This window comes from Sceloporus undulatus, chromosome 1, assembly GCF_019175285.1.
Source record: "Sceloporus undulatus isolate JIND9_A2432 ecotype Alabama chromosome 1, SceUnd_v1.1, whole genome shotgun sequence".
Lineage (NCBI taxonomy): Eukaryota > Metazoa > Chordata > Lepidosauria > Squamata > Phrynosomatidae > Sceloporus > Sceloporus undulatus.
In genome coordinates, this window is record NC_056522.1 from 359,855,148 (window position 1) to 359,875,586 (window position 20,439).

General features: G+C 40.0%; 1 protein-coding gene across 5 annotated transcripts in view; it reads left to right on the forward strand.

The window, feature by feature from the left end:
* EVL (Enah/Vasp-like) overlaps positions 1-20,439 on the forward strand; it is a 183,783-nt gene that overhangs the window by 92,441 nt on the left and 70,903 nt on the right. For 4 of the 5 annotated variants that reach the window (XM_042449583.1, XM_042449608.1, XM_042449615.1 and 1 more), the window contains exon 3: positions 501-681. In XM_042449583.1, coding sequence (XP_042305517.1) covers positions 501-681 — 181 coding nt within the window. Of the gene's footprint in view, positions 1-500; positions 682-17,838; positions 18,182-20,439 lie in introns of those variants that run through there. The other variant, XM_042449601.1, reaches the window with a different exon arrangement.

The window sequence follows — 20,439 nt, forward strand, 5'->3', positions numbered from 1 at the left end:
AATATATGCAAAACTCCATTTTCGGGGGGAGGGGTCTGGAACAGATCCCCCACGAAAACAGAGGGTCGCCTGTAGTCCTAAAATAACTGGGAGTTGCTGGTTCAGGGAGCACTGCTGCAGAAAGAAACAGCCTCTTACAAGTTGCCTCTGTTTTCTCTTTGCTTTCAGATATAAAAGCATAGCAAAGTACTAAAAACTTAAGCCTTTGCAACATCTATTTTTTCAACATCTGCTATGTAATATCCATGGAAAAATTTCTCAGAGATTACAATAGTGCTTTCTTGCTTCTACAGACATTCCTGATTTATAACTTTTTTGGGATAGACACTCTCTCAAAGTTAATATATGAAAAATACGAGCTATTTAAATATAGCCAAACAACAGCATTACTTAATAATAAAATAACAGAAACAGATAAAGCACCAATTTAAGGGGGGTACACATGTGTTTATTTTTTCTCCCTCAGTCACGATGGTTCATCTTTCTTGTTTCAATTTCAGGTAGTGATTAATTATTCAATTGTGAAAGGACTGAAGTACAATCAGGCAACGCCAACATTCCACCAGTGGCGTGATGCACGGCAAGTTTATGGACTGAACTTTGCTAGTAAAGAAGAGGCAACCACGTTCTCAAATGCCATGTTGTTTGCTCTGAATATCATGAACTCACAGCAAGATGGAGGTAAGAGAAGCATCTACCTTTGTCTCTTTTCTCTCTCTTTAACATGCCTCTTCTATGGTTATACAACATTGTAGCACATGTGAAAATGGCACACACTGCTGACTGATACTGAGATCTCTGTACACACACAACAGCCTGGAAGGGCAGTGGTGCTGCCTTTCTGAACTGTTCAGAAACTGCATATGTTCCAACATGCTGTGACCAGACTACTGACTGGGGCTGGTTATGGGGAGAAGAGCACTACCTGGTTGAAAGACTTTCAGTGCTGGTTTGTTTCTGGGCACAATTCAAACTGCTGGTTAAGAACTAAAATGCAATATAAGACTTGGTTCCAGACTATCTGAAAGACCGTATCTCTAATATGAACCTGCCCTATTTTTAAGTTCCTTAGGAGACAGCCTTCTCTCAGTTCCACCACCATTACAGGCATGTTTGGTGAGGGCATGGGAGAGAGCATTCTTGGTGGCTGTTCCCAAACCATGGAATTCCCTCCCATGGAAGACTAACTTGGCCCATTCTTTGCTCTCTTTCTGCATGCAGCTATTTACTGAGACATTTGGTCCAAAACACATTGCAGAAGTAATCCAGTTTGAGACTGCTTTAATTGCCTTGGCTCAGTGCTAGGGAATCCTGGGAATTGTAGTTTGTTGAGGTACCAGAGCTCTTTCTGGCAGGCTGGAGGCTTCCTGTGATTTTTTGTCTTCTGTTAGAACATATTAGCACAAAGTGTGAATTCTTAAAAAAAACTAGACTATTGTTCTTGAGCACAAACTCTTGTTAATACCTCCCAGAATCTTTCTTAAGCAGAATTTGCAAACAAGTGTCCAAAAATAATTTAGTTTTAGTTTAGCTGAGCTTTCAAAAGATGAGCAATTCCCATGGACGAAGATCCGTGTATATCAAAATACCACTGAATCAAAATAGTTGTTCGAGTTCGTTTGAAGATTAAGAGAAGCCAAAAGTTCAAAACCAGATAATCATCATATTCATTCATTTTTTAATTTATTGCATTTGTATCCTAGCCATTAGAAAATACAATCCAGCTAACATTGAACAGGTACAAACATTTTTTTCAAACAATGAATTCATGAAACATTTTAAAAGATCAAATTTTTCATAAATGTTTTGAGACCTTTCTTAAAAGTTGTGAGAGCAGGCATTGATTGTTTTTGTTGTTATTTTTTTCAAACAATAAAAACAACCCACTCTCTAACCCACACATAGATTCCAAGCATTACTGTCCCCTTATTTTCTCCTTTCCCACTTTACCTCTTTTCTTTTCATTATTTTCTTCTATAGCCATCTTTCCTTTTATCATCTTCTTCTCCTGTGGAGAAGAATAAAAGAGAACAAGGAGAGGATAAGGAGAGAGTAAGATAAGTGAGAGGAGAGTAGGGAAGAATAGGTATAGAGAAGATTAAAGGAAGGATAATGGAAGAAAAAAATTAGGAGATAAAGAGAGATAAGTAAAGGAAGAGAGTAAAGGAAAGGTAGAAGATTGGGATAGTGAAAAGGGCAAGGGGATAAGAAATAGAATAAGATGATAGCAATAGTAATAACAAGTACATTTCTATACCGCTTATCAGTGCACTTAAGCACTCCCCAAGCGGTTTAAAAAGTGTAAGCTAATTTCTCCCAACAATCTGGAAGGATGCCAGGTTGAGTTGACCCTGAGCCCTTTTGCTGGTACTGAACTCGCAATCTTATGTTTTGTGAGTGAGTGGCTGCAGTACAGGCATTTAATCATTGCGCCTCCAGGGCTCCTTGACAGAATCAACAATGGTGTAGTCGAATTTAAATGTGGTTGGTATGTAAGGGTGGTGGTTGCTTATGATTTTATTTAATATTTATGGTATTTATACCCCGCCCTTCAGCCCTAAAGGCTTTCAGAGCAGTTTACAGTTATTATTTTTAATAAGATGGTTCCCTGCCCTCAAGCTTACAATCTTATTGTAATCTTACAATTCTTACAATTTTATGATTAAAAGATTGTGGACTAACGACAACTAAGTTAGTTAGATAATTAAAAAAGTTGTATATTTAAATGTATGTGTGGGTTTATATTTTTAAGCATTAAATGTGTTGGTTTTTAAAATTCAATAAACATTTATTAAAAACAAACTAACATTACTTTCCCCAACCCTTCCTGATGATGCTATATACAAAACGTATGTATGGTTAATATAGTGACACAAATGATTCACATTTGATTCCCAAATTGTGCGACAAAGCTGCTGCAAAGGAGTCTCTGTGAATGGAGACTAGGGCATATACTTAGGAGAAGTCATGTGTCAGGGGTAATCTGGAGGGTTATTTAAGCCCGTCACCCCCTTCATATGATTGGTGTAGAGGGTTGGGCTATTCTGTCCCTCATTCTGAGACCATATTTCAATGGTTGGAGCTCACTTTTCAAAGGAGGGTGACTCAGTTTTCCTGGGGATCTGCAAACTGGGGTGAGAGAAGTTTTGGCTGGCCTGGTAGGGAAATGGACTAAGCAGACACTTGTCCCAATGTTCATGGCAGGTAGGGGAGGGAGGAGATATTAGATTGGTGTGCACCTTGGCACCCCATTGTGATGGAGGGCTGATCTCTGGAACTGCTTCCACAGGGCAAGAGACTGGATGGGGGTGGAATGAGATCACCCTTGGGGCTGATCTGGGTTGACTCTCTCTCCAAAATTACAGGTTTTGGGAGAGAGTACTCCAGGTTTGGCCTTCCAAATATTATTGTCCGAGATAGCGACTGATCTGGTCTCGGAGTCTGGTGTTTCCCCCAAAGGAGAAGTGTCTAGGGTTGACACCTGGGCCTCAGCTGAACCTGCACCAGGTTGCTCCCCGGCCTTGTTTTGTCAGTTTGCTTATCCCCAGGCATTAAACAGTTTAAATAGGTCATAAGTCAAGACAGTGACATTACAGATCAAACAGCCACACACACAGTGTGTGAGGTAGAGGATAAGGGGAATATGGGAAGATGAAATTAAATAAATTAAGCAACTCCTCAAACAGTTGCTAAAAAATGGACCATACCCATAAATATTTTTGTCTGACTTTCTCCTACGAGTTTCTGTCTTGTGACTTGCTCACCACATCCTCCATTGAGCTATGAATATATTCTGTGGTCTGGGATTTCTCATTCCACAAGATGTTAGCTGCCTGGGCAACTTATCAATCCTTTGTATACTCACAGCATTCCATTCCATTGGTAGGTACTCTCACAGGAGGTTACTCACAGGAAAACTGAGTGTTGTTTCTTTGTTGGCTTTAAACACAAATTGTTTAAAGTTGAGAGGAACTGCTGGACCTCTTACCCTTTCCCGTCACCACTCCCTTCTCCTTCTGTGTTATGTCTTTTTTTAGATTGTAAGCCTGAGGGCAGGGAACCGTCTAACTAAAAGGATTGCATGTACAGCGCTGTGTAAATTTACAGCGCTTCATAAATAAAGGTTAATAATAATAATAATAATATTCATACGCACACATAGAAAAATTACAAACAAACAAAAAACAATAGCAATGCTAATATAACACTAACAAACACCCTGGCTTCCACCTCCAGAAACTGATGGTTATATCCCCCTAAAGACTTCCTTTAGTTCCCAATACACAAAGCTTCTATGATATAAGCAAACACAACTCATTTCACAAGACCTAAAACTGATAACTGACCTCATTAAGAATGCACATAAGAAATAAACATTTCCCAGTCTTTTTACAAAATTTGTCAAGGAGTTATCCTTAATAAAAGTTGTCAATTTTTCCATTTCATCAAGTGGGCATAGTAGCTTTCATCCACCTCTGATCATAGTAAGTGTAGCTTTTAATACAAAGTTACTGTGTACAGCCATGTATAAGTCTAGAAATGTTAGTAAAAAATTCACCTGCAAAAAATGAGTTGAGTTTACAACAGGTCAGTGTCAGTACTGTACTTTCCTCTTATTTTAAAAAGGACCCATCCCCTGGTGAAAGACAAGAGTGTAATCTGTCCTGGAAGAACTGTGTCCAATCTATTCTCTACTCCATCCAGCCTTTAGTGTGAGCACAGTTAGGCCTGCTGGAATCTTTTAAGTTCTTTGGCATTGTTTCCCTTTGCTTCATTCTTTAGAGTCTTTGTTCATGCCCCTAAGTTTTACCCTCGATCTATCCATGGGTCATATCAAAATCCATAATTTTGGCCTCCAAACCTGCCCTGATACATGAAGTTGACTTCTAGTCATGTATGTACCTTAGTATAAGTTGGAAGAAACGAACACAAGAGAGAGGCCAAATATGGCAGAGTTTTGGGATGGGATTTCATTACTGATCTTTATTGCAATTACATAAACAGCTAGCAGCTAGGAGTTAAATACCATAATATAAAATCCTTTTAGTAGAAAAGAACAAGATGTGGCTTTTTTCCTGAATCTTAGTAGAGTTGTGAATCTTTAATTATGTTTAACTGTTCTAAGTCGCCCCGACTCCCAAACTGGGAGGAAAGTGGGGTACAAATAATTATGATGATGCTCCAACTCTGAAAAGCAAAATATACTCTGAAAGGTTACCTAGAATATAGACTTAATATGAGAAATGCAACATAAGCATAATTCTGGGGAAGGAAAGAAACACATCAAACTGGTGACTTCAGTTGCTTAGAAGATTCTTGGATGCTTATTTGAAACATTGCTTGCTTTGTAAACCAGCTTCTCAACACTTAAATATTTAGTTGTTTGCAAGGCCTACCACAGTGAAGTGTTTGGCAGCATTGCTGCTACTGCTTACTTAGCTGAAACACCCACTTATGTGGCCTAAATTAATCTATTGGCTGGAGTGAGATAGTAGGGAGAATTTTTAGCCTTTGGTTTGCTTTCAATCTTGCCTGTTTGTATTATGCAGAAATATTTTTAATTTTTTTTAATAGTGTGTTCCCAGGGTTACAAGTCAAACTCAGATTACAACAAGGGCAGTACTGTCCAGTTTTCACTTTAAATTACATGAATATATTTTCGGATTTCCCTAAACGGCAGCTACATTCTTAACTAAATAATGTGCATGGCCCTTTATGCTACTATGATCTCTCTCCCAAACAAGTCCACTGTGAGTTTTTTGTTTGTTTGTTTCCTAGTAGTCTAGTAGTTGGCCAACATGCGAAGTCTACAGTAAAGCTCTTGTCAGGAACCAATCGTCCACCTACTCCAACCAGGAACTTGCTGTAATGCTCTGACATTCAACCCAGAGCACAGAAAAATCCTGAGGGAGAGTCTCGTTGTTTTTTCTTCTCCTGCAATGCCATCATATGACAGTGTTCCTGTTAAAATAGAAACTTGTTCCTGCTGAGCAGAAGCTTCATGACTGCTCAAATGTGTCATCAGAGAGTATAAGGGTTCACTTTATGTAAGGCTAGTGCTAGCCAAAACTCTGGGTATTCTTGCAGTTTGGATTTAAAGAAAGATGATGGCTCTGCAAGAGCTTCTCAAATAGCATATATTTGTGGTGTGAATCGGTACAACTGTTAAGGATGTAACTTTAGAGATGGATTTAAGTGAACCCCTCCCATCAGGTTTCCATTTCTGTTTGCAATGCAGTGTATCTAGTGTTGTACGCAAGGTTCAGAAATTCGCCCAAAATTTCATAGATGCTGAGAAATGGTGCATTAATTTGGACCAATGTTTGATTCACTTACTAGCTGCACTGTGAGGGTATATACCTTGTGCAAGAAGGAATCCAATGGCCATGACAGTTAATGTGTTGTCAAACTGCATTATTTCTACACTGCAGATGCAGCCCAAAATTCAGGGAGCCAATGATAGAATGCCTTTCCCGGTATGCTAGGCAACAGCATCTCCTAGCTTTTATTTTCTTCCTCATTAATAATGTTTGCTATCTTGGCCACACTCTGATGTTGCTTGGCCACATGTGTCCCAGTTTTAATCTGTGAAATGTTGGAGAGTATTTCAGTAAGGAGGAATACTTAAGAGTTGTATTGCACTGGCATCTGGAGGGCTGCATGATTCTCTCCTCCTGATCTAGTATCTTATTTAGGTGCTGGGAGCATGGAGCAGAGGCTCTTCATCCTTTCTGAAAATAAAACAGGAAAAAGAGTTATTTATATTTCTGAAGCAGCACAGGATTTCCCATAGTTCCACTTTGAAGTGCATTAAAAAAAACTAGTTGCAGCTTGTGGGAAAATTCCTTTATGTTTTCATTACGCTGAGAAAAAACTGCTTCCGAAACAAAACCATAGGGAAGGTGCAAACAAAGAGTTAATATAGGCTGAATCAAGATAGTGAAGAGAATTTAGAAGAGTTTTCTTGTGCTGTTCTAACAACTAATATTTTCCATAGACTAGCAAAAGATGACCATAATTTCTATTGCAAAGAAGCACATGCTTGCCATGTCAGTTTAGGGTGCATCTACACCTCAGAATTAATGTAGCTTGACACCGCTTTACCTGCTATGGTTTAGTGCTATGGAATTCTGGGATTTGTAGTTTCATGAGATAAAGGGTAGCCAGAGGTCCTAACTGAAAAGGCAAAATGGCACTGCCAAATGTAGCACATTCAAGTGTAGGGCATGACTAAATAAAAGCTAAAACCACTTATATAAATGCAAATTCATGCTTCTTTGACATGTTCAAACTGGGGGACCGCTTCTCATTCTTCCTGGACAGAAGGTTGAAGTGTAAGGAGGATGTCCAGTCACCCTGGTGAGATATGTCTTAGAGAGACATATCTCTTCTTGGTCAGAAAGCTCTGGTGCTACAGTAAACTACAAATCCCAGGATTGCATACAATGGAGCCATGATAATTAAAGCAATGTCAAAATTAAAACAGTGTCAAATTGCATTAATTCTTCAGTGCAGCAACAGCCTTACTTGGTTTAGAAGAGGTGTCCTGTTCTCTTAAATGGCTCTACACATTCTCTGATGATGAGAGCTTCTTCTACAAGTTTCTGTGGGATGTCATTCTGTCTACAGCCATCCCTTTGTCCTGTTTGAATGGAGGGTTCTTATGTGCAGAACATATGAATGGGGCTGCAGCTAATGTCACATGGCTGACAAGTGGTGGCATGCAGTACCTCTTGAGACACCTGCCCTCAACACATGGACTTTGGAAGGCCACATGTGCAAGAATAATTGGATTAAATCTGTTGTGCAGTCCAGTCTCCTAATGCTGAGTAGCACATTTCAATGGAAAGTTTGACTACATGTTTAAATTTAATTTAGTTACAGCTGTAATACCTTGTTTACCGGGAGATATGGCAGTACCACATAGCCAGGAGGAGGAGTGGCCTGCCTGCATGGATATCCCTCCACACCATGTTAACCCAGAACAACACCAACAACTCTTGACAAAATGCAGCCATGTAACTAACATTGTCATATATTTTTAATCCTATATGATTTTTAACCCCTTTGCCTGATGAAGAAGCCAATGGAACTCTGAAAGCTTGCAACATGTATTTTGTGCATTTTGATTGGTTCAATAAAGGTATTACTGTTTTGTGGGTTTGGGATGTTATTGTATTTGAAGGGATGTTATATTGAGGATGGAGGAAGCTTGTTTTCTGCTGCTCCAGAGACTAGGGCATGGAGCAGTGGATTCAAACTACAGGGAAGACATTCTACATAAACGTTAGGAAGAACTTTCTGATAGTAAGAGCTGTTCAACCGTGGAACATGCTGCTTCAATATGTGGTGGAGTCTCTTTTGGAGGTTTTTAAACAGATGCTGGATGGCCATCTGTCAGGAGTGCTTTGATTGTGTGTATTCCTGCACATTAGGGGGAATTGGAGTGGATGGTGGCCTTTGTGGTCGCTTCCAATTTATAACTCTATGAATCTGTTGCTGAAAACATAAAATTGGTTAAAACTCAAAACCATGAAGCACACTGAGCAATGAATTAATAGCAGCAATCCCCATCTTTTATTCAGAGTTTAACTAGATTTGTTGAGTTGCTGAATTTTTGGCTGAGGCTATGGGAAGTTCATTTGGACATTCATCAGATGTTTAATTTATGTCTGCAGAAGATGGATTGCCTTTTTTGGGGTAAAAGGCTTGATTTTTTTAAAGCATACTTCAGTTTTATCTCAGCTTCCTATTGGCTTGGTTTCAGCAACAGTACTTTGAGAATCAATATCTTCCATTGTTCGGTAGGGAAAGGATGACTTCATTTCATTTAGAGATTGGAATAAGATGGATGTAACACTTAATATTGTCTTGTCTGACTTTCAATTAGATTTAAAATGTGAGGGAGACAGGAACTGAATGCATTACAAATCCATTGCTGCTATCCCGTTTTTATACATACAGTATATTTTAAATTTCTAAGGACCTATGTCTAGTTAATTATTGTTCCTCTTTGTGTTGGCATGGTATTTACCAGGATATCCTGGCAACCATCCCTTTACCCCTCCTCACTAAAAACTAGTTTATCCCATCTTGGTAAGATTCAGTGCATATGCCCTGCAGACTACTTTTCCCTTTGCAGTGGAATAATGTTAGCCCATTTCCTGAAACTATGTTGTTACTGAATGTTACTTTTGTCACCGAATTAAACAAACATTATTGTTAGACTTTCCAATGTGACAATCAGGAGCGCCTGCTATCAGCTCCGGCGGATACGCCAGCTGCGCCCTTTCCTGGAACTAAGGGATCTTGAGACTGTTGTCCACATGCTGGTAACCTCATGTCTAGATTTCTGTAATGTGCTCTACTTGGGGCTACCCTTGTACTTGGTCCGGAAACTGCAACTAGTACAGAACATGGCAGCCAGAGTAATTTCCGGAACATCTAGGAGAGACCATATTACTCTGGTTTTAAAGTCCCTCCACTGACTGCCTATTAGTTTCCAGGCCCAGTACAAGGTGTTGGTTATTACCTTTAAAGCCCTAAATGGCTTGGGTCCAAACTATCTTCAGGACCGCCTTCTCCCCTATAATCCTCCCCACGCACTCCGCTCCTGTGGGAGAGGCCTTCTTCAGCCACAAACATCTAGGCTTTCAGCTACCTCCCAGAGGGCATTTTCCATCGTTGCCCCCAGACTGTGGAATGGCCTGCCGGATGAGATCCGTCTGCTTACATTCTTAGACAGCTTTGAAAAGGCTGTTAAGATTAATCTCTTCCGGCAGGCATTTCCAGAATAGAGAACCCGGCCTCAGGAAACTCCTATAGATACCGCCGCTCCCATTGATTATTGTTATGTTGTTTGACCCTTGGGTCAGTTTTAACTTGTATGGTTTTAATTCTCTGTTAGATTTAATACCTTTTTAAGGGGGGGGGAGGTACTAGGGATTTGATATGTTTTGCATGTTTAACTTGTTAGCCGCCTCGATTGTTCTCAGAGGGGCGGGATACAAATAAATTTATTATTATTATTATTATTATTATTATTATTATGTTATAGCACTATGGTTCCACTTTACCTGCTGTCGGTGCGTCCTATGGAATCCTATACTGTAGTTTGATGATGCACCAGAACTCTCTGGCACAAAATTGTGTGTATAATTCATTCATTCATTCCACTTATGTACTACCTTTTTCCTGATATTTGGACCCAAGTTGGCTCACAAAACCAAAACATGAACAGCTAAAAATCTGACAATAAAAATCATAACACAATTAAATTCACATTAAACTAATTCATTTTTAAAATATATATTTAAACATTCTAACTACTCTTCTCTGAACTGCAGATTCCAGGATTCCATAGGATAAAGTGGGACCATACAACTACAACTGTGCTGTGTGAAAGGGCCCAGGTTGTAGCACACCTGAAAAGCAAGAGTTATTGGAAAACATTTTTCAGCTGCTTATAGTAATAATTGTTGAATAAATAATAATAATAAATAAAACTTTTATTTTTATCCTGCTTTTTGTGATGAGACAATCAAAGCGGCTCACAACATATTAAAATATCCATATTTACAAAATTATGTCCCAAATTTCCCCCCTTAAAACAGGATTAAACATGTTACAATTAAAATATCTATTAAAAACACAATAAAAAATACAACAAGGACAGAGCGGTGGGCTAATACATGATGAGAGGGGCAGTCATTCTGTGTTATTCAGGAAAGGCCTGCCGGAAGAGATCCATTTTGACAGCTTTTTTAAAACTGTCTAAGCTGGCAGTTTGACAGATCTCGTCTGGCAGGCCGTTCCATAGTTTGGGAGCAATTACAGAGAAGGCCCTCTGGGAGGTAGCAGTTAGTTTGGTTTTTAAAGGCTGCAATAGATTCCTCCCAGAGGACCTGAGGGTCCGGGGTGGAGTATATGGGAGCAGGCGATCACTCAAATAGGTTGGACCCAAGCCATGTAGGGCTTTAAAGGTTATAACCAACACCTTCTACTGTGCCCAGAAACTAATAGGCAGCCAGTGAAGTGATTTTAGGATGGGTGTTATTCGGTCACTCCTAGTTTTTCCGGCGACCAGCCTGGCTGCCATATTGTGCACTAGTTGAAGTTTCCAGACTAGGCACAAGGGTAGCCCCATGTAGAGCGTATTACAGAAATCAAGTCGTGAAGTTACCAGTGAATGTACAACAGTATCTAGGTCCTTTACTTCCAGGAAAGGGTGCAGCTAGCGTATCAGCTTGAGCTGATAGCAGGCGCTCCTGATCGTCACATTAGAAATTCTAACAATGTTTCTTTAATTCGGTGACAAAAGTGTACAATAGTAAGTTATGATACTGAATTAGGATATTGGTAAGAATACATTTAACAGTGTGCTGTTGATAAAAGTTGTCTATTTTAAAATCCTAGGTGTCAGTAAGACAAACTGACCTGTCATGAGTGCATTTTTTGGCTATCGTTCGACAAGCCTGTAGCTGGCTTCTGCCAGACTGGAACTCGTGACTTAGCAATGAACGGCTTCCTATCACATTGCTCATAGGCACAGATCTGTCTGTTCCCATTAGTTTTGGTATGGTGTTTGGTATGATGTGTTTATTTACAGAGGGAGTCAATCCAAGGGCAGCTGGTGAATCCATTGCCACGGGGGTGGTGAATCTACTCTCATTTTTACAACCAACGGTCCCTGACTTGCAACCGGCTTGTACAGGATCCATCCACTTGCTGGATCTTATTTCCAGGAGAGGTTTGGTACTGATACTGAAAGATCTCCCATACCTTTCAGTGCAGCTGTATTTATTACAGCTATGGTAGGAGCGGTCATAAATCCAAGAGTGAATTCAGTGCCTCCATAACAGTGAACCCTTGAACTACCCCTGAGTAGATCTATTATGTGTATTGTATTCTATTAATAATTGAACCAATTAACTCTTTCTCTTTGTAATCAGTGGTATTTAAATGTACTTAATTATGGCTTGATCATGTCTCCCGATAGTTGGATCAGTTGCTGGCATATTTATTATGGATAGGTAATCATTTAGTGGTATTGGGTATCATGTCAGGAAAAAGGGAGGATATAAATTGATTAAACAAATATACTTACAGCCAGCGTATCATCATCATCATCATCATCATCATCATCATCATCATCATCATCATCATCATCTTTATTATATTTATTTGTATCCTACTTGTTTCTCAAAATTGGAATCAAAGCAGTACAACTAAAAATTTACAAAAGTGGCAATTAAAATGGAATAGCATCCATAGCTTGATTATATTTATAAAAAATCCATAAAGCAAAACTTGATTTTGCCATTTTATATAAGGGATACCATTTTGGTATGCCACTGTATTTAAAGGGATTTGAGCATCCAGTGATTTTAGTATCTATCCAAGGTCCTAGAACCAAACCCCAGTGGATACTGCCCACTATTTTTTTTTCTTACATTCTTGTTGTCTCATAAAACACGGTAGGAATACTGTGAAATAGTAGCCATGTGAAATTTATTTACAAATATGTAAGGAAGAACTGTTTGACAGGGGAACACACTCCCTCAGAGAGTTGTAGAGTCTTCCTTTGGAGGTTTTTAAACAGAGGCTGGATGACCATCTGTCTGGGTTGCTGTGATTGTGATTTCCTGCATGGCAGGGGTTGGACTGGCTGGCCCTTGTGATCTCTTCCAATTCTATGATTCTATGTAACCTAAGAATGAAGTTATTTGCTGAATACAATGAAGACATTTGTTTTTGAGTGCATTACTACTCAAAGTGGTAGTTTGTGTTACTAGCCTGTGAGTACTTGGCTGCTGGTCCATAGCAGGTTTCCATGAAAGAAAATAAGAGTGGTAGCCAATGGGCACAAATACAGTGATGGTCCCTGGCATGTTTGATTGGGTGGGGGGAGGGGGGATCCCTGCCAATCTGCCATGTTATATAGCTTAAAGGATGAACCACGGACAGAGGACGTCTACTGGCATTTAAAGTGAGGGTAGGGTATTCAAAGGTGGAGGAACTGCTTTACCCAGAGCTCAGCCCAGCTCGTACAGGGTCAAAGGGTTGAGAGGGGCAGTGTATCCTCTTGTGCACTCTAGTTTCAGGTGTTTCTTTGTTGTTCAGTAGCCTATGTTTTCTGATAACTCCATGTCTGAAACACACACACCATTCACCTTTCCTGCTATGACATTAGAACACAGTATTCTGTTTGAAAGGCAGGGGTTTTAAAAGTTTCCATGGCAGCTGGGAAGAAGGTTTGCAAGGTTGGATTTCCCCATTTGAAAGATTAACCTGCCTCTTCCCCTTGAAGGGGAGATCTGATATGTCCTATAGGACTTAGAGCACCCTCCTAAGGACTAGATAAATGGTGCAATATGTTAATTGTCACCTTCTGAATGCCAACAATGGAGCATATTTAGTGTTGCAGCACCAACCCTCTGGATTTGTCTTCTAAAATGATATTAGGGAGCTGCAGTCTTAGATGCTGTTTAAGGGCACATCCAGACCGTTCCTGTTCTTTCCAGTTTTACACTGAGTTAAAACTAACCAAGCCACAGAAGTGGTATAAGAAGTCTCTGATTGTGAGGTGACAGGAAGTATTCTAGGATAAACAAAACATATGTGGATCTCCAAAATAAAATAAGAACGAACAGGAACAAAATCTGGGACTTTCTGATCTTCTTAATCAGTCTGGAATCATGCGTCTTAACTGGGCTACTCAAAATAGTGGTTCCTTAACGGTATTGATCCTTGAGCCATAGGCTGCTTGTTCCTGGTGAGTTTCGAGAAAAGAAAAAAGAAAAAAAAGGGGGGGGAGGAATGTAACTAGTGGCCAAAAGTATGGTGCCAGTCCCTGGCACAGTGGGAACAAACTACAGCACACCAATGCCGTCCACGGAAATACTGTAAGCACCTTTAACCTTATGCAGAAAGTAAGCCATGGGAGAAACAATGGTGTGCGCACCCCATTGAAACAAATGAGGTTTGAGCATATGCGTTTTCCCCATATGCCGGGGGGGGGGGGGGGTCCAGAACGGATCCCCACATATGAGAAGGTCCCACTGTAATTGATTTCTGCAACACGCTTTACATGGAGCTACCCTTGTGCCAAGTTTAGAAACTTCAGTTGGTACAAAACATGGCAGCCAGGTTGGTTACAGGCATACCTAGAACTGCCCATATTACACCTGTCCTAAAATCTCTCCACTGGCTGCCTATCAGTTTCCGTGCAAGATACAAGGTGTTGGTTTAACCTTTAAAGCTCAACATGGCTTGGGTCCAGACTACATGCGGGAGCTCTTCCTTCCATATAATCCACCCTGCACACTTTGGTCCTCTGGGAAGAATCTGCTACAACCTAAGAAGACTAGGTTGTCTGCAGTGACCCAGAGGACCTTTTCATCTGCCACTCCCAGGCTCTGGAATGACCTGCTGGATGAGATCCGTCATCTTACCACCTTGGAAGCCTTTAAAAAGGCAATCAAGACGGATCTCTTCCGGCAGGTCTTCCCAGATCAGCCTCCTTGACCTGCCTCTCCCTGCTACTGCTATTACTGGTGCTGTTATTTCTACTGCTCCTAACATTGATATTGACATTGGTACTGATATCACCATCCCTGCCCCCTCTCTCCTATATGATAACCTCTCCTGCACAATTCATCCACAAGGTTTTTTTTCTTTTTTCTTTTATTATGCTTGTATTGACATGTTTTATACTTTCTGCCATTTAATCCTATTTTAGGGCTTGGACTTATGCTTTTACGATTGCGGGGACGGCTGGGTTTTTGGGATCTGTTTTTTTTAATTGTAATTTTAATTGTATGCTGTGTCATTTTACTGTTGTGATCCGCTTTGATTCCCTGTGAAAAAGCGGAATATAAATTATTATTATTATTATTATTATTATTATTATTATTATTATTATTATTATTATTTATTAATTGCTGGTCCCTCACATCATATAGCCTGAGAAGCAGTGGTTTAAAGCAACTGAGTTTTAAGAGTTAACCTTTAGGGTTGTCATATGTCAGAAATGACTTGAAGGCACATAACAGCAACAAACTCAACTATGCCCTGGAAAATCCATGCTCTCTTTTGAGCATGGATTTTAAAAAAAAATTGTAAAAGGCAAGGGAAGACCTAGGGATATGTGAAAATGGTCAGAGGTCACAAAATGCAAACTGGGTAGGGTGAGAAAGCAGAGTGAAATGTAATGGAGTCTGTTGGAAGAGGGCATGGCTAGTGGCTGGCACTGGAACAAGAGTATCGGATTCTCTAACATTTTGTTACACATATTATTTACAAAAGCACAACAGATTGAAAGCTTCATTAAAGTGATTTAGGGGCAATCCATACCAGTCCGAAAGGCCAGTCTGTGGACGGAGTCAGGGCACAGCATCCTGATGACGCAGGGCCTAACTCCGCCCCAGTGTGCCATGATGGCCCACGCCGCTCCAGATGACATGTGCCATCACAATGCACCTCTGTGCTGCATCCAGATGATGCAGAGCTGAAGGGGTGCCATACAGCCACGCCGCCATGGCTATGGTGCCCTTTGGAGGGTGCAAAAAGGAGCTGGTTTTTGCGGTCTTTTTTGTGCCCTCCAGAGGCTGGATCGGGGCTGTGGCATGAGGTTGCCATGGCCCCGAACCGGCCATGAAAGGGGTGGCTTCAGGCTGCCCTTGAGTGTTATTTAGTCTGAAAATATCGACAGTGGACCAGTCACTCCAAATCCTGGCAGTTTAAGACCCACAGATTTTTCTGTAAGACACTGAAGTGTACATTGTGTAGCTTTTTTTTTCTTCCTGAGTGATATCACAAAGACTATCTTATGCCAAGCATAATACAAGGAAAATTCAAATACAAGAACATTTCATTTTAAAAAAATCTTAGCTGTATCATGTCAGAAAAAAAATGGAATCTCTAGACACGAAAGGAAGACTGGATTTTTTGTATAGATTACCATATATACTTGACTGTAAGACAAGAAATTTGTGCCCCCAAATTGACCTAAAATCCTGGGTTGACTTATATACGGGTCAATACACTAATACTGCTTAGAAAAGTACTGAAAGAAGCACAGCCGTGATGTTCCACTCTTCCCCACTCTTTGTGCCTAGAGGCAGGAGTTTCTCTCTCTCTCTCTCTCTCTCTCTCTCTGTGTGTGTGTGTGTGTGTGTGTGTGGGAAAGAGTTTCCCAGTCTGATTGGAAAGCCTTGTCTTCCCATCAAAGAAACACCCTTTTTAACTCCTCTTTCTTCCCTCCCCAATCTGATTTGAAAGCCTTCTCTGGTTTGCAGAGTGGGGAGGTTTTGCATGCCTTAAAGCCATTGTACTTGGACAAACTGATTAAAATTTTAAAATAAAAAAAACCCTGTCCCTGCCAACTTAGCTTTGTCCTACTCCTTAGATACACTCACTGCTTGAATGCACCTCCCCAGACTGTTTCCAAATTTGAAGTTGGCCCTTGGGCTCAAAAAAGTTCCCCATCTCATCTCCCCCCTCCCCATATGTGGGGGGTAATTACATTAGTATTGTGATGCAGCCAGAAGCTGGTTCCCTAAGATGTAGCCTGGAGATTCTTTGCATTACCCAAGAGGCAGAGGGTTGATGATTCTCCAGTAGCTTTTCCCCACCAGGCTAACATAAAGACTACAATCCAATAAGTATGCAGAGAGATCTTGTAGTACCTTTGAAACTAACTGAAAAAGAGAAGTTGGCAGCACGAGCTTTCATAGACTACAGTCTGCTTCCTCAGATGTAGACTGTAGTCTATGAATGCTCAGACTGTCAATGTTTTTCTATCAGATAGACTCAAAGGTGTTACAAGATCTCTCTACATACTGATTATACAGACTAACACGGCTATATCTTTGAATAATCCAGTAACGCCACTCTATAATGCCACCAGCTACTCTTTGCAGAACTCTGTCCCACTGCTATATGGAGCTCCTAAGTGTCAGAGTGCTCATTTCAGTATCGTCATCCAAAATCCAATGTTTTCAAAAACTCCATTGATCTTTATTTTCATGTAGTTAAATTGTTTTAAGAAAGGCGCGTTATTAATTTGTGTGTGTGGATTTTGTAATTTTCTTCTCTGTTGGTGAATGAAGCATAATGTTGCACCAGACAGTGATAATTTAAATAATAAAAACAAATTGAGGAATGTCAGGAATGGCATTTAGCTACTCTATGCCAGCTCCCCCTGCTAATATCCAGCCTTTAAAACATCTGTCAATTTAGGACTCTTGTTTCCTGTTGCAGATTAATTGTGATTAATCTCATTAAAATTTGCTTGGGAAATAAGTGCCTAGGCGAAGGAGATCTGGCAATCAAGACAAAGTTCTCAAGAATGAAGTATGAATTCTTAATTTTTGCTTCCAACCCAGCAGCCATCTCTCAACTAATTGATCCTCAGTCAATTTCCTTGTTTATCCTATGATAAAAGGCTAATAATATTTCTAACCTTGCAAAGTTAGCAGCTTTTGCAGACACTGGTTTCTCTTTCCCCCCTCCATCCCTTTCCTCTCCCTAAAATGAAACAAGTTGTTTATACCATCTAAACTTCTTTAATTTTCTTTTTAAAACTTAGTGCATGTTCTTTTAAGTCTAATTCTGCTTCCCAACGTGGGATCTCAGAACCCTGCTGTATTTCGTGTTGACAAGTGACATGTGATGCCGGTTGATGGGTCTCGAAGACTCATCTCCTGTTTCAGTCCTTCCAAAGTCTGCCTAATCTAAGACATATATGGTCTAGGGAGGCATGTGTTCACTTTTTTCTGTCACTGCAGCGCTGATTGGTGGGCTTTTAGGTCCAAAATATCCCAAGGAGTCTTTAGGATTATTGGCTGCATTTCAGGTTTACTCTTCTCTCTTTTTCTCTCTTGTCTCCTCCTTTCTCCTCTACCCGACTCCTGGCCTTTTTCTACACAAGGGATTTTCCTTGTTATGCTGGAGACTGGTACTGTGGCTGTTTAGCAACAAGCCCCTCTTCCGGATGTGTCGTTTGGATACAATATCCTCTATGCCTCATGCAGAAATCAACCGTAGGGATTGTTTAAACTGGCACTCTATATGTTGCAACGTGGGAAGTAGCTTAATTTGTTTAAAATGCCAGTCCGGCGGACTCGGCACGGTCATCTGAAAGGAGTAAGCTGGGCCACAATCAGCCTGAGCACACACTGTAAGTATGGATTTCTACTCCTTGGGGCCATTGCAAGTCATGCAAGGCCCTCCAAGTATCCTCCACTAGTGCCACAAAGTTCGAAGGAATCAGCACTTTTCTGAGTGTATGTGTGTGTGTGTGTGTGCATGTGTATTTGTGATTTTTGCAAAAAAGCAAAAACAGAAAGGAGCTTGTTGAGCAGTGCAATTCTCTTGAAAGAGTTTAGCTGCCACAATTTTTATTTGCTGTTTAATGAAAAATGACAAATTACAGCTGACTGCTTCATAGACTCATGCTTGTATAACAGGAATGATAATAACAATCTCAGTTTAAAATGGCAGAGGTGCAGGGTGGAAAAACAAGATACAATTGTTAAATCACAATATATTGATTTAAACTTTGCTCAGGTAAAGCTTGAAAGTAACATGTGATCTTGTTATCTGGCACAAATCACACAGACCATTGTTTGGGTAATAAGGAAAGAATGATATTATATTACAAAACCAACATTGGAAATAATAATGAAGGAAAAATGTGATGAATAAAATGTCCTGGTTACTTTTAAAGGTTAATTCTTAAAGGGAATTTTTACACATTTTGACAGCAGTGTTTTCAATGCCATTCTTTTAAGGTGGTGATGGTGGTGATGGTTTTAAGTAAAGTAACATGCAGTGGAATGAGCAGTGTGAGGAAGCACATTGTAATGAGTAATAGCAATCAATTAGTTTTTGGAAACTACAAGTAATGGGAAAGAATTACTTTTTAAAAGTAATTTTCCAAGCTTTGCACTTAGGGTGTCTATAGAAAGCAGTGGCATTAATAGCAAACAAAAGGGAGTGGAAAGAAAAAGGACAGAACAGGGCTAATACAACCAGAGATGGTCAGGACAGGTAAATAAGGGGACTGAGGAGTAGAGTTATGTAACCTCATTAATTTTATTGCCCTGTTGGACACTCCCAGCAAGGTTTCTTAAAAAAAAATTATAAACACTGTTATGTGCCAAAGCGTTTGGAAGAAAACCAGTGGCATGGAATATGTTTAAAAGGCCAAGTCCTATATACACTTACCAGAGGGTAAATCCTTTTGATCCCAGAGGGGGTCGAATCTGAGTAACTTGTATAGAATTTTATTGTAAAACCAATTTGTTGCAGAGTTGTTATTGTGAGACGTTTGCAAGAATGTGCCTGAACCCTGAAAGATTCCTTGATAACATGGCTATTAGCTATTTTACCCTGTCTTTCTGCCACATCATTAGTTGCCAGAATAAAGTGTGTCAAACTCAGCTGAGTTATTTCAGATTTATAGCCCTGTGAATCTGAGATGGCTTCTGGGTACTTGAGGTTAATTTAGATTGTAAATTATCCCCACCCCTGTAATAATAACAGAAGTAACGCTGAAGCCTGAATTAACCATACAAGTTTTCTCTTTGCCTACTATAAACTCTTTGTTATAGGTGACCTACTTTAAAACGGACCAAGGTATTTTTAAAAAAAATCCTGATACTGTAGTCATCTGACTCTTCTAGTCATCCATAGCTTTTCAGAGTAGTCATGCCATGTTATAAACTTCACAGCACGTCTGTTGGTCTGAACGGGCCCCAAGGGATAGATGGCTCATTTACCAAGCGTATGGGTTTCCTCTTCTCTCATGGGACTATCATTCTGTCTTGACTGAAATGTAGTAATAGCAAAAATGATGCAGCATTAAAAAATGGGAGAGCCAGTGGTATGTGTTTTCAGCATTGGATTACAATTCTAGAAGCCAGGGTTCAAATCCCCGTTCAGCCATAGTAATCCACTGGGTGGCTTTAGGCAAATCACACTCTCTCAGCCTCAATGGAAATCCTCCTCTGAATAAATCTCACCAAACCCCCCTCCCCCAAAAAAACTATGATAGAGTTGTCTTAGAGTTGCCATAAGTGAGAAATAATCAGCCACAACAACAAGTAGAAAATAGAGTCTCATTAGTTATAACAACTCCCCTTTCCTTGCACACAGGATTGGATTGAATTCTGCAATGAGCAGAATTGATTGACCACCAATAACAGCACAGTTTAAGACCTTAGCATAGCATTTGAAAGAAGAAATTGTGAGCTAGAGAACTGTAGTTGAAAGAATAGGTTGTGACTTCTACTTTACAAGTGTAAGTACTTGGTTCATATCTCATCTGCACTGCAGAAATAATGCAGTTTGACACTGCTTTAACTACCATGGCTCACTGCTATGGAATTCTGGGATCTGAAGTTTTTTGTAAGGTATTTTGCCTTCTTTCTCAGA